We start from the raw sequence: 12,719 nt of genomic DNA, 5'->3' as shown, positions 1-12,719 counted from the left end.
CTGTAAGCTCCGCCAGCTCTGGCTGCTTCGGCACGAGCTACGCTGGGTGCTCAGCCCCTTTACACTGCTCTGCACCCCTGCCCGCCCTGGCTGTGCCACTGAGGCCAAGAGCACCCTCCCAGGACCCCTGGCTCCCTGGCAATGGGGAGAGGAACCCGGCCCCAGCCACCCTGGCACCAGGGAGCAGGGTGGGATGGGGAAAGCCTTACGCTCCAGCACGAGGCGCGGGCACAGACGCCAGCCCAGCGGCACACAGAGGATGGCAGGGGGTCGCTGGTGGAAGCAGGGGGCTCCTGAGGACGGGGGTACGGTACCTGGCTGGGTGCCGGGGCGGCGGGGTCCAGCTAGCAGCAGCGAGGAAGAAGAGAAAGGAGAAGAGAAGGGGTGAGAGGCAGAGAGCAGCAGAAGCACCGTGATGTGCCACAGGGCCTTGGCACGGCCACAATGCCCATGTTAGCACCTTGGCATCATCCCAGCCACCAGTGCCAGGCTGCCAAGGGGATGCCACCAGCAGAGCACTGCAGTTTCCAAAGGCCCAAACCCACCAGCAGCCCCTGTCATCCATCCCCTGCTGCCAATGGCACCCAGAAAGGAGCCGTGACACTGGTGGCCAGGCGCAGGGTTACAATCACCCCATACAGAGCACACAGCACAGACGCTGGCCCTGCCTCCCCATCCCACATGGGTGGCACGCGAGCACCGATGCCCCTGGAATTACAGTAGCGGTGAAGATCCTCTCCAGCCGGCGCTGTGCCTCCTCTGACGGGCTCAGCTGGGATGCGGGGCTGGGAGCTGCCTGGAGGCAGAGCACTGTCAGCACCAGAGGGGCTACCACAGCCTTGCAGCCCACCAGTGCTCGGAGGCTGGCACAGCTGGGGTACCACCAGGTACCCCCAGTGCCCAGGGACCCTGGTCCCCACTTCCACACACACCTGCTCAGGGGGAGCCGGGGCAGTTTTCATGGGGATCGGCCGCTTCTCGCTGGGCTGCTGCTTCTTTTCCACATGAACCAGAGGGGAGACAAGGGGTATTGTGATGGGGTGGCCGCAGTGCACACAACTGCCCCGAAAAGTGACCCCCACCCTGCACCACACACCCCAAAACCACTTCAAACCATGCGGGTGAGCTCACACCATGGGCAGCACAACCCCACGCCGCTGTGTTAGAGCATCCCTCGCCGTGTGCACACACCGGTACCTTGTGCCTCTCCAGGGCGGTGGGTTTCAGAGCGGACGCCTTGGCCGGCTCTGCTTTCCTTTCCGAAGGATGCCCCAGCGGCTCCGGCTTGGCTTCAGCACCGGGGGACAGGGACGGCTTCGCGTCCCCCCCGGCCGGCTCGGGGGACTTCTGCCTGTCCCCCGGCCGGAGCCGCGGCCGGTGCTCTTTGGTTTTGCCCTTTGCCATGAGGGTTTTGAGCCCTGCTGAGATCTCATCCTTGGGCTCCGGCTTGGAGGGGGCTGCCGGCACGGCGGGGGGAGGCGGCGGGGCAGGAGGCGCAGGGATGGGCGCTCGGCCCGTCTCCTCCTTCCTCGGGGGGGGCACTGGCTCAGGACCTTTGGCGTCGCGCCCCGGCTCCTTGGCACTGCCGGCGTCCTCCCCAGGCAGGACCTTGCGCACCACCTTGCGCACCACCCGGACCACCCTGCGGCGGGACAGCCCCTGCCCATCGTCCCCTTGTGCCTCGGTGGCCGGGCCCTCCAGCCCGTTCACGGCTGCACCATTCAGCACCGGCTCCGGGCTCTTCCCTTGCCCAGGGGCTGGCTCCGGGCTCTTCGGGGCCTCGGTTTTCGAGGGCTCAGCTTTCAGGGGCTCAGGATTCGGGGGTGCAGCCGCCGCATCCTTCGGGCTCTCTGACTGCAGCCACAATGATGCTGGTGTGAGCGGAGGTGCGGCGCTGCGGTGCCTCCACCGCACGCACCCGCGGCGTGGGATATGGTGGTACCCAGCGCTCTGCGCCCTGCCATAGGAACACAGCTCCCAGCCAGGCCCCTTCCCCAGCCAACCCAGTACGATGTCCCACAACCAGTATGAGCCCACAACCCAGTATGATGTCCCCAAACCCTTGTACAGGGTCTGTCCCCATTCCCAGCACAGCTCCACCCTGCCCCTGCCCTTCAACACTTACAGCCCCATCCTCCTTCCCAGGTCTTTTCACAGCTAAAGACTTGTCCTCGTCCTTGACCTGAGGGTCACACAAACAAGAGGAGCCTGTTTCAGCCCTTTGTGCTGCCAGAAAAGCCACAGGGAATAGGAAAAGCCGTCGGGATCATCACTCCATGCCAGCGGGGCAGGAAAGCAAGAAACAGACCCGATCTGCAGCCTGTTGCAGCCCCAGGGATGAGGACATTTGTCCTTCCAGGCTTCCCAGGGACTGAAGCACAGAGATATGTCCTGGTTATGGCAAACCCCAGAAGAGGGAGAGGAAAGGACCCTGCCTGGTGCCCTCCATGCATGCAGGCAGTGAGTGAGCTGGTACATCGAGCCCGTCACCACTCCCATGGGGGCTCTGCCTCTCTGCACGTCACCCCACGGGTGTCACGGCACATTTTAAGTGTCACCAGCTAATCACTGCAGCATGCCATGGGATGTGCCAAGCAGGACAACCAGGAGTATGTGGCAGGGTGGGCAGCCAAAGCCTCCCCTGCCGCTGAGCTCCAGGGCTGGCCGGTGGCACCGAGGTGGCTCACACCGTGTTAGGGGCTGCTCACAAAGGGGCTGTTAGTGATGGTGTTAGTCACTGCATGCGTGGCCACACCGGTGACCATGGCCATGCTATGGTGAGGCCGGGGCAGTGCTGGCACTAAGGCAAACTGGTTGGCAGCGTGACCCGAACGCGGGGTGCAGGCAAACAGGCAAGAGACTTCCCTTCTGCTCCCAGAACGCAAACCGGGATGAGAACGCCATGGCGATGTCTCATGGAGCCGCAGCCTGAGCTGGGGAGAGAGGGAGAGGTGAGGCGGGCCCGGGACAGCATGCAGGATGGCAGACATGGCCCCGTGTACATGCCCTGTTGGCCCTCGGGGCCTGGGACCCTCAGGAACGGGGGTCTGAGACCCCTTGGCCCTGCTCAGCGTAGGAAGGGCTCTAGCGACAGGCGGGCGGCCAGGCTGAGGCTGGGCGACACTCATTGCGCAAAATAAGCCCCTTTAGTCAGGCTGCAGGACCGTGCTCCGGTTTCCCCCCCCCCGGGTGGGCCAAGCCCAATTGCAGTGAGCAAATGCCAGGGTGAGGAAAGGGATATTTTCTACCCTGGGCACCCTGCTCGCCCTGACAGCAGGGGTTTATTCTGAGCCTGACCCCGTGCCAGCAGCCGGGCAGCCCCGGTGGGGACCCATTGCCCCCATTAGAGCCGTGCTCTGAAACCCAGGTGGGTCGTGCCTGGGGCTGCGGGGCAGAACTCCCTGTCCCAAGGCCAGATATGGCAGCCAAAACACCTCCCTGTGCGGGGGTGACCCAAACTCACCCCATCCCACCCCTTCTCACCGCAGCATCAGTGCCCAGAGCTGGGCATGGGGGTCCCAGGAGGAACCTGCCCACGGTTCAGAGCCCCCCAAACCCTCTGCCCACCGCTCTCCCACCTCCAAACTGCCTGGAACTGCCCCAAAGACCCCCATAGAGCACCGGTATGGGGGTCCCGGTGGGCACCACCAAAGCACCCCGTGGATGGGTGCAGCAGGGGACCGTCCCCTCTGTGCTCCCCCTACACGGCGCTGGTGGCGCCGGGGGGGTCCCCACCTTACCGCGAGGGTCGTGGTGAGCCGGGAGCGGGGTTTCCGCCGAGGCGAGCGCGGCACAAGCCGGTGCGAGGGGCCGGCGCGGGGACAGCTGGGCTGATAGGGCCACCCTAAAAATAGCCTGAGGAATGTGAGGGCCCCGCCGGCGCGCGCAGCACACGCAGGGAGCGACGGTGGGAGGGGGGGGGACACGCGAGCAGCGGGGCCTCGCCACCACCACCACCACCAGCACCAGCACCACCAGCACCGCGGCCAAAGGAAGTGATGTGGGAGCTGCCCGGCATCCGTCCCACCGCCCGCCCCGGGGGGGAGCGGGGAAAGACACCCCGAGGCTGAGCATAGCGGTGGGGTGCAGTGAGGGTCCTGTATGGCGAGGGTCAGCGCTGCACCATCCTGCGTCCCATATGGGGTGCCCGGTGTCACGTTGGGGTGCCTGGTGTGGGAGCGGGGCATCCGGCATCGTGCCAAGCGGCGCAGCCTTGACACCGCTCGCTCCTCCCTTTGGTTTCCCATGAACACAGCAGCCACCCGGAATGCTGCTGCCGGGGATACACGGACAGACGGACGGAAGCGTGGCAGCCCTGGTAAAGCCACTTCGGTGGCAAAGCTGCCTCTGGAGGACCAAGGTCTCCCTGGAAACAGGAGGGCAAGGGGCTGCGGGCCTCCCCGCGCGGGGACTGCCGGGAAGAGGCCGGCAGCAGGGAGCCCGGAATGCCGGAGGCACGGAGCAGTGGTGACCGATGGGCACGGGCATGGAGGGGACCCTGGTCAGTGCCTGAGCAGGTCCCTGCCTGTGCCCCGAGCTAAAGAACACTTCCAGAGGGAGAAGGGGTTCCGGCTTGACGGGGAGAGCCAAACCCATGGGCAACACAACATGGGCCTGCCCTCCCGGGGGTCCCAAGCACCCACGGAGCCACGCGCCAGGAAGGAGCCTGGCTCCCACTGGGCTGTTCCGTGGCTGCGTTTCTGCCTGGCCAGCAAATTCCTAGCGTTCCTCCTCCAGGAACTTAAGCAGGGACACCCCTGCGGCTGAGCCCTCTCCCCATGGCCACCGGGGACCCCGCAGCGGGGCACCCCCGCAGTGCCGTCCCCATTATTAGGGTAAAAGAGCCAAACTGAGCACTTTGGATGGAGGAAGTGTGGATAAATGAAGAGCCTTTGGCGCAACGGGAACGGCACAGCTCCCATTTCCCCCCCAAACCTCACCCCAGTTGGACACGGCACGGCACAGAGCCAGCACCACGGCACAGGGGCCCTTCACCCCACAGCCCTTTGAGAACCACGGTGCCGGCGGCACGGGGCGAGCGCGGCACGAGGGCTCTGCCGGCGCGGCCGCCGCATGCCTGTGGTCCCACCAAAGCGCCGGAGCGGTCAGAAACGGCTCTGGAATATTTCTGGCCGAGGAATTTCGCCGGTAAATAAATAAACAGAAGCGTGGAGCTGGGCCAGCCCCACGCCGGAGCAGCGCCGGGCGTGCAGGGTGCCTTCACCCCGCTCCTGCTCCCAGCAACACCACGACACCGGCTGAGCCCACCACCAAGAGCTCCGGACACGGCGCTGCCCCTGCCTGCCTTCAGCACGGATCCCCAGGGATAAGGACGGCTCAGCACGGCCCCCGATGAGGGCGTTAAAGCCCCCATGGAACACCGGGACCTCAGCACCATCCCTGCTCCAGCCGGGGAGGGGCTTCCAGAGCCCAAAAGCCCAAAATATGTCTATAATTTCCTGTTTCAAAAAGGATCATTTTTATTTAAATTAGGACCAGAAGCATTCCAGGGAGCTTAGCGGGGCCTGGGGGAGAGCCAGGCCTCCCTGTGTGCCGGCACCTTGCAGCGGGTGAGGGACCCCTGACCGTACCCTGCACCGCAGCCTTGCCCCCCCCAGCACCGGCAAAGCCACATCACGCTCCCCCGGTGCATCCTGCACCAGGAGGTGCCCGTGCTGTGGTGGCAATAGAAGATGCCACCAATATGGTTAATGCTGTGTAACCACACCAGGACCCAACACAAGGCTGAAGAGCGCAGCCTCTCCCCCGCAGCGCCAAGGGCACTGGCAACTCCTCTTCCCCATTCCCAGCACTGCGCTCCCAATGGTCACGAGCACATTGCCGGCTCCAGAACTGCACACGCACACATCCCCCAGCCCCACGGCGCTATCGGTTCAGGGTTATCCCGGTGGCATTGCCCTGTGGTGCCCCATCAGCCTCCCCGCGGCCACCCTCACTTCACCACACCGCACAGCTCTCCCCGGTGCAGGTGACCTGCTCTGCAGGCACAGGCACCCTCCTCTCCCTAAGGAAGGCTTAAAAACACCCTAAAGAGACCCCAAACCAACGTCACACTGCCGCTGGCCCTGCCACCGCAGAGGAGGTCGGTCCTGCAGGGTCAGCGGCGCCAGGCAGCTCGTACAAGAGATGTGGGTCACCCAGCCATTAAGTTTCTATTTATACAGCACCAGCACAGGCTGCACATGCTGGCGGCAGCTCCTGTCCCCCGGCACAGCACACTGCCTGCCCCGGCCCCTGCGGAGGGATCCAGCGGGAAGAGAACAATGTGGGCAGTGGGGCAGTGCCCCTCCTGCGAAGCAGCAATAGGGATTTCATGGCAGTGAGGAGCAGAGCTCCTGTCCCTGCTGGATTGTGCTCCCTAGGGACAGACTAGATGCAGAACTGTCCTCTCCTGGAGCCCCTCCAGCAAGAGGAAAACCAAACCCAACAGCACACTGAGTATTCTGAGGGCAAAAAGCACCGGTGCCAGTTCAAAACTGGTGCCAACCTGCCCCTGTAGCCACTCGGTTGCCCTGCACTTGGGCGTCATTCCTGCATCCCAGCCACAACCTCCTGCATCGCTCCTGGCTGGATCAGCCCCAGCATCCACCACACAGCCCCTGCCAACCCAGATACCCTCTGTGAGGATGCTGGTGGCCAGCAGACCCCCAGGACGCTGTCCCCATGGTGGGGATGATGTTACTCACATCCCAAGCAGCACGGCGCGTCCCCTGGCCACCCTGCAGCCAGCAGCGGCTCAGCTCGCTCAGCTCCAGGATGGGCTGCACCTTCAGCTGCACCGTGTCCCCAGACTGCCGGATCATCTCCACGATCTCATCCCGGGATTTGTTCTCCACGTTCCTCCCGTTGATTTCCACCAGCCGGTCCCCCGGCACCAACCCCAACGCCAAGTCTTTGGTGCCGGCTCCGGGTTCGGCAAAGTGCACGACGCGCCGGTATACCTGTCCATCGGGCGCCCGGTCCAGCATGGTGGTGCGGCGCAGGGAGAACCCGAAATCACCCGTGTTGCGCCTCTGCAGCTCCAGCTGCCGTGGGGTGGGAGGCTGTGGGGGTACCAATGGGGGCAGCCGCAGCTCGGCAGGGAACCTCTTGTCAACGAGCTCCGGCACCCTGGCACGCAGGGATGCGGCAGGAGGGGTACAGGGGTGTCCCATAGGGACCCCTTGCTTGGCGAGTTGGGTTTCCAGCGCGCGCACCTCAACCTGCGGGGAGGGTGCTGCTGAGTGCTCGGAGGGGGTGGATGTCTCTGAGGTGCTCTCATCCCGGCTCTTCTGCGAGAAGGAGAAGCGTTTGACAATCATCTGGGAGTTCTGCTTGGCCAAGGAGCCGAACTTGGCCGCCCGCTGCAGCACCGAGCCCTTGAAGTTGGCATCGTCCACCTTGAGGTCGTCGCTGGAGCTGGCCGTGCTCAAGTGGCCCGAGTCCAGGATGACGCTGCCCCGGTTGCTGTCGGAGTCAATGTCCGTGAGATGCAGTTCGGAGCCGCTGGCCACCTTGATGGGTATGGGGTTGGAGATCTCCAGGCGGGTCTTGGAGTCCCGCTTGGAGGCACGGTTGAGGTTGAAGAAGCCCCGGCGCATGCTCATCTCCTCCAGGCTCTTGAGCTCCGCCGCTGACATCCGCTCCTTCTTCTCCTTCTTTTCCTTCTTCTCCTTCCGGGCCCCATCCTTCTCTCTGTCCTTCTTCATGAGGTTGAACATGGTGGAGGGGAGCTCGGGGCGTGCTCACCCCCGTGGCAGGGCGCTGGGCTGGGGGTGCCGGTCACGGCACGGCCGCCTGCCTGCAGAAGGACAGAGAGGCAAGGGTGCCATCAGACAGCAGCATGGGTAGCACCCCCCCCACCACCCCTCGATCCACCCCACCGAGACCCCCCCAGCTCTGGGCCATGTCCCAGCATCCCCACTATCCCCAGGGCACTGCCCTGATCGTCAGGTCCTTGCCCTGGCTGGGCATCAAGCCTTAGGAATGCACCGATGGTGGTGCTGCATCCCTAGGGATGCCCCCAAAGAACCTCAGCAGCCTGGCACCCCATCTATCCCCATGCTGGCACTGGGGCTGACTGCAGGCAAGACCCCCGTCATGTCCTGCAGCTTGGGAGCAGCGTTGGAGCAGCACGGGCAGGCAGGGGAGGAAGGCATCCCAGTGGCATTTGCAGCGGTTACCACCAACATGGATGCTCCAGGCAAAACCACGCATCCCTGCGGCTGCGGCACCGTCCTGCCCACCAGCTCAAAAAGCCCCTTGTTGGAGAAACAGAGGCCTCTCTGCTGCTTGTCCCAGCCCTGGCCACCGCAAAGCCATGGGGGGACAGCCATGGGCAGCGTCCCCGCCGGGGAGGGAGCCGGAAACACGGCCCTAAGCAAAGGCTGCTGCAATAAACAGGAACCTGTAAAATCACATTCCTCCCAAACACTGATAAGTGCCTAATTTTAGCACCGGCGACGCAGAATCTCGTGACGCTGCCTCAACCTCCAGGAACAGTCGCTCTTTCATTCGGGCATCCCGTGCAGGGGGGGAGCAACCAGCCAGTGGCAACACCACGGCCTGGAACAAACCTCGGATCCCCCCCCTGGAAAACCACGGGGATGCCCATAGCCTCGCCCCACACGGGGCTGCTATGGGACCCGTCTGTCCCTGGGGCAACTGGTGCCCCCCCCAGCCTCCACCAAGCGCTCAGGGTGTGGATAAACAAGTCCACAGCGGAGCAGAGGGCTGGCAGCGTGGCGCGGGACGGGCTGACAGCTATATATAACAGGGCAGGAAGCTGCACAGGAACTTAACCTCAGCACAAAGGACAACAGGAAAACTCCCTGTATTCGAAGCATCTGCTTCAGAGCTCTCTGACGGGTGCGGGGATGAGGTTTGGGAAACCCACGGAGAGGGACAGTGCTGCCCATGTTGGTGGTGCAGGCTCTGTGGGCACCCTGGGGTGCATGGATGCCGCGCTGTGCCAAGCTGTACCTTGGATCCAGCACAGCGTCAGTGCTGCATCACCACCACTGCCTGGCCACATGGTCCCTGCTGTCCCCGAATGCACCCAGTGGGACACAGGGAACCCATCATCCCCTTGGCAAAGCCACACGGGTTCGGGGATTGCCTGAACCCCGCTGCCCCTCGGGCTGGGGCAGGAGCACACGTGCCCAGGAGAGTCCCAGCCACAGGGCAGAGCTCTGCAAGCCACGGCAGATACAGGATCCGACCCAGGCAGAGAGGGAAGCAGTCGGAGGGACAAGGTCAGGCATGGAGCACGGCCGGGTGGCTGCATTCACCAGCTCAGAGCATGCGGCCCACGGCCAGAGGGGCTGCCACGGCTCTGTCCACACAGCTCAGCCCCAGGGCTCTGTTCTGCCCTTCCCTGAGGCTTTCCCTACTCTCGGGGCCAGGACCTGGGCTGGGCAGCACCCGGAGACACAGGAAACCAAGCCAGCTCCTTTCTCCTCTCCCAGCAACACCGGCTGCAGGGCAACTGCTGACCAGAACCTCCCCATGACCCACAGCAGGTCCTGCCACCAAAGGGCCCCACATCCACGCCATGATGGGGGTCCTCCACCGGCTCCTCCGCAGTGATGCCAGGGCCTCAGCGCAGACAACAGCAGGGAGCGAACAACCTGCAACTGCCCCTGCTCCCCCTCCATGCCACCGGTACCCACTGCCTGTCCATGCCCAAAGTGGGGTGGCCTGGGGGATGCAGAAAGGGCTGCACCCTGCGCTCAAGCCACGGCAGGAAGGGGGATGCCAGGACCCTTTCCATGGTCCATGGGGAGGGTCCTTTGGGAGCAGAGCCGCTCGCTGGGCTGGTGCTGGATAGAGCCGAGGCGCTGGAGGCAGGCAGCCAGCACTCCCTTTGTCCTCGGTGGTTTCTCTCCCCTGCACACACGCTCCCTTCCAGCCTTTGTATGCTCAACAAAAAGGGGGAACAAGCGTTACCATCTGCATCCCTAATCAGGCAGCGGCCCCGCCACATAAACCCCACACAAAGCCACTGCTGGCAGCAATGGGGCAGGGGGGACCCCCAGGTGAAGACCCCAGCCCACGTGGGATGCTGTTGTGGTGTGCTCCCTGCTCCCCAAGGAGCCTCCCGCCCGTGGCACGCACACACCGGGGATACCGGATGGGTGCAGCCCGACGCCTCGAGCAGGAGGCGGCTGCTGAGCCTCTCCTTGCTCCTGAATCAGACCCAAGGCGCCTTCCCTGACTCATCCCGGGATTACCCCTCGCCAGGCGTGTTCGGGGCAGTGCCGGGTATGAGCCATGGGAGGGGAGGGAGAGGCACCGGGATCGCACGCAAGGACGCTGCTGTGCCACCTGGGCTGGCAGGGCACAGGGAGGGCACCCTGCGAGGGCCTGGGCCAGAAAGGGAGAGCCAGCTCCAGGCTCCCAAAGCCCCTCCTTAGGCCACCCAAGCAGGACTTGGTGGGGGGGGGGGGGGTGAAACTTCCCCTTTATCCCCCCATCGTGGCCATGAGCCCCCCCATGTCCCTGCAGGGGAGTTTCATGCAGGAGGAAGGCGTTCCCTGGAACTCCAGCCACTCCTGCCCTGCCCCAGACGCAATCTGGTCGGACACGCTCCCCGCGCAGGGACCTGCGCTGCAGGTTTCCCAGTCTCCTGCCCCGCTCCCTGCTGCGACGCCGGCACAGGAGCCCGGTGGCTGTCACCTCCGTGGACACTCCATGCTGGGGCATGGACAATGCGAGTGGGCGCTGGTGACAGCGATGCTGAGCGGCCAGCCCAGCTCCCTCACAGGATGACCTGCGCCGTGGCTCCTCGCCTCCTTGCCGGACACGAGTTTTCCAGAGAACAAGGAAATCGAGGGGGTTTCCAAGTCCTTCCGCACTGCCTGCGCTTACGGACAATGCAGGAGGAGAACAGCCCCGGACTGACCCGAGTCACGGCTGGGATGTGTCACCAGACTGTCTCCAAAGCGGGACTGTGGCTCCTGCTGTGGGAAGCCGCTTCCAGCAGCAGAGGTGACCCCGGCCAGCATCGCCCTAGGCTGGTGGCGGAGGCCAGGAGGGTACATAGGGTGTATGTGTGGGATGCAGGCACCCGCCTCACCCCAAAGCCGGGCAATGAACCAGCCCAAAGAGTCCTTACAAAACAGAGGTGACGGGGCAGCGATCACTGCCAGGCTCTGCTGGGTGGGAGCTAAGCGGGACACAGTTCAGTGCCCAGCTCAGGGGGAGGACAGCCAGGTCACAGCCCCGCACCACTGCGCCCGTGCCACCCCCATAGCCCTTTTTCTGGCCCCAGATTTACAGCCTGACCCCGTCACGGCCCAGCCCATGACAGAGGTGACGGGCTGAGCGCGGCACATCAGCGAGCAAAGTTCAGGGCTGGCGCAAGGCTCTGCAGGAACACCTGATTGCTTATGGGGCACAGGGTGAGGGGAGCTGGCGGATGCGGGTCCCCCAGTGCCGGGGTGCCTGGGTCAGCCCAGGGTGCAGGAACACAGCTCCTGTGTGCCCTTGCTCACCCGCCATGGGCCCACGCTCTTCTGTAATTGCCCTAAGTTTAGCTCTTGACCAGACGATTTGCATCTCACAGCCCGGCTGGAAACCACACTATTCCTGGCCGCGCGTCCCAGCCCTCACCCGCCGCTCTATATATTCCTCTCCAGGCAAATGAACATGCAGGCAGGCGCCGTGGCAGCCGCAGGCACCACGAGCCCCCGCCGCCCCCAGCACAGCAGCTTGCTGCAAGGACACCCACCCGCCCCGTGTGCCTCCTAAATAGGACCCAGGTGCCAGCACCGCCGGCCCCGGCGGTGATGCGGTTAATGGTGAGCTGGGATAATGGCTTTGGATGCAATTCCCCAGTGGTGCAGGAAAGGCCCAGGCTGGTGGTTTCTCCCTGGAAGCAGGGTCAGTGCCAAGGAGCTTCACTGCAGGTGCTGGGGCATCCCTCATGAAGCATCCATCACTGGACACCCATCATTAGGTACCAAACACGGGGCTGCAAACAGGGGGCACCTAACACAGGGCACCCTGCAGGGACAGGCTGGCATGTGTCCCACACCACACAGAGGGCTTGTGCCCCCCCCCAGCACCCCCAGTTACCGCAGCGGAGCTCACAAACCTGCAGCACCCACAGCACAGTAGTAAACACACAGGTACTGCACTGCAACGAGGGGGTGTGTGTGTGTGTACACACAAACCCGGCCCGCAGCGCAACGGGGTGGGGGGGGCACGCACAAGGTGACACCATGGGGCCGGCACACACACGTGCACACGCACACACATGTGCACACGCACACACGCATGTACAGCCACGCTGCAGAGCACCGGCGGATGCACAAGCACAGGCGCTGCAAGACAACAGCGGGCCAGGCGCACACACGCACCCCGCAGCCGCACCGGGGGGGCGGGCACGGGCACCCGCACACACCCCGGGGGTGCACCGGGGAGCACAGCCCGGCCCGGCCCGCTCCGGGGGGGGGGGGGGGGGGTGCGATGCAAACGGACCCGGCCCCGCACGGCGCGGTGCGGTGCGTGCCCGTGCGCCGGGGCAGGGTCTGGTACCGGAGCCGGTACCGGTACCGGTACCGGGGCCGGTGTCGGCGGCTGCGGCGGGTACTCACCGGTGGCGGTGGCGTTGCGGGGCCCGGTGCTGGTGGCGGCGGTGGTGGTGCCGGGCCCCGGCGGCGGCGGCGGCGGCGGCGGCGCGGGGCGGGGCGGGGCGGGTCCGCACCGGGGCGGGC

The 12,719-nt window shown here is 64.9% G+C and overlaps 1 protein-coding gene across 20 annotated transcripts in view; it reads right to left on the bottom strand.

Annotated features, from left to right (window-relative positions):
- MYO18A (myosin XVIIIA) overlaps positions 1-12,682 on the bottom strand; it is a 35,111-nt gene extending 22,429 nt beyond the window's left edge. For 7 of the 20 annotated variants that reach the window (XM_065694896.1, XM_065694876.1, XM_065694881.1 and 4 more), the window contains exons 1-5: positions 12,600-12,682; positions 6,708-7,801; positions 933-995; positions 719-796; positions 210-344 (exon numbers count right to left, since the gene is read on the bottom strand). In XM_065694896.1, coding sequence (XP_065550968.1) covers positions 210-344; positions 719-796; positions 933-995; positions 6,708-7,721 — 1,290 coding nt within the window. In that variant the 5' untranslated portion in view covers positions 7,722-7,801; positions 12,600-12,682. Of the gene's footprint in view, positions 1-209; positions 345-718; positions 797-932; positions 996-1,197; positions 1,855-2,125; positions 2,185-2,867; positions 2,934-3,740; positions 3,831-6,707; positions 7,802-12,599 lie in introns of those variants that run through there. The other 13 variants (XM_065694897.1, XM_065694886.1, XM_065694898.1 and 10 more) reach the window with 7 other exon arrangements.
- Between the last annotated feature and the right edge of the window lie 37 nt (positions 12,683-12,719).

This window comes from Lathamus discolor, chromosome 14 (assembly GCF_037157495.1).
Source record: "Lathamus discolor isolate bLatDis1 chromosome 14, bLatDis1.hap1, whole genome shotgun sequence".
Lineage (NCBI taxonomy): Eukaryota > Metazoa > Chordata > Aves > Psittaciformes > Psittacidae > Lathamus > Lathamus discolor.
This window is presented reverse-complemented; position numbering and strand designations above follow the sequence as displayed.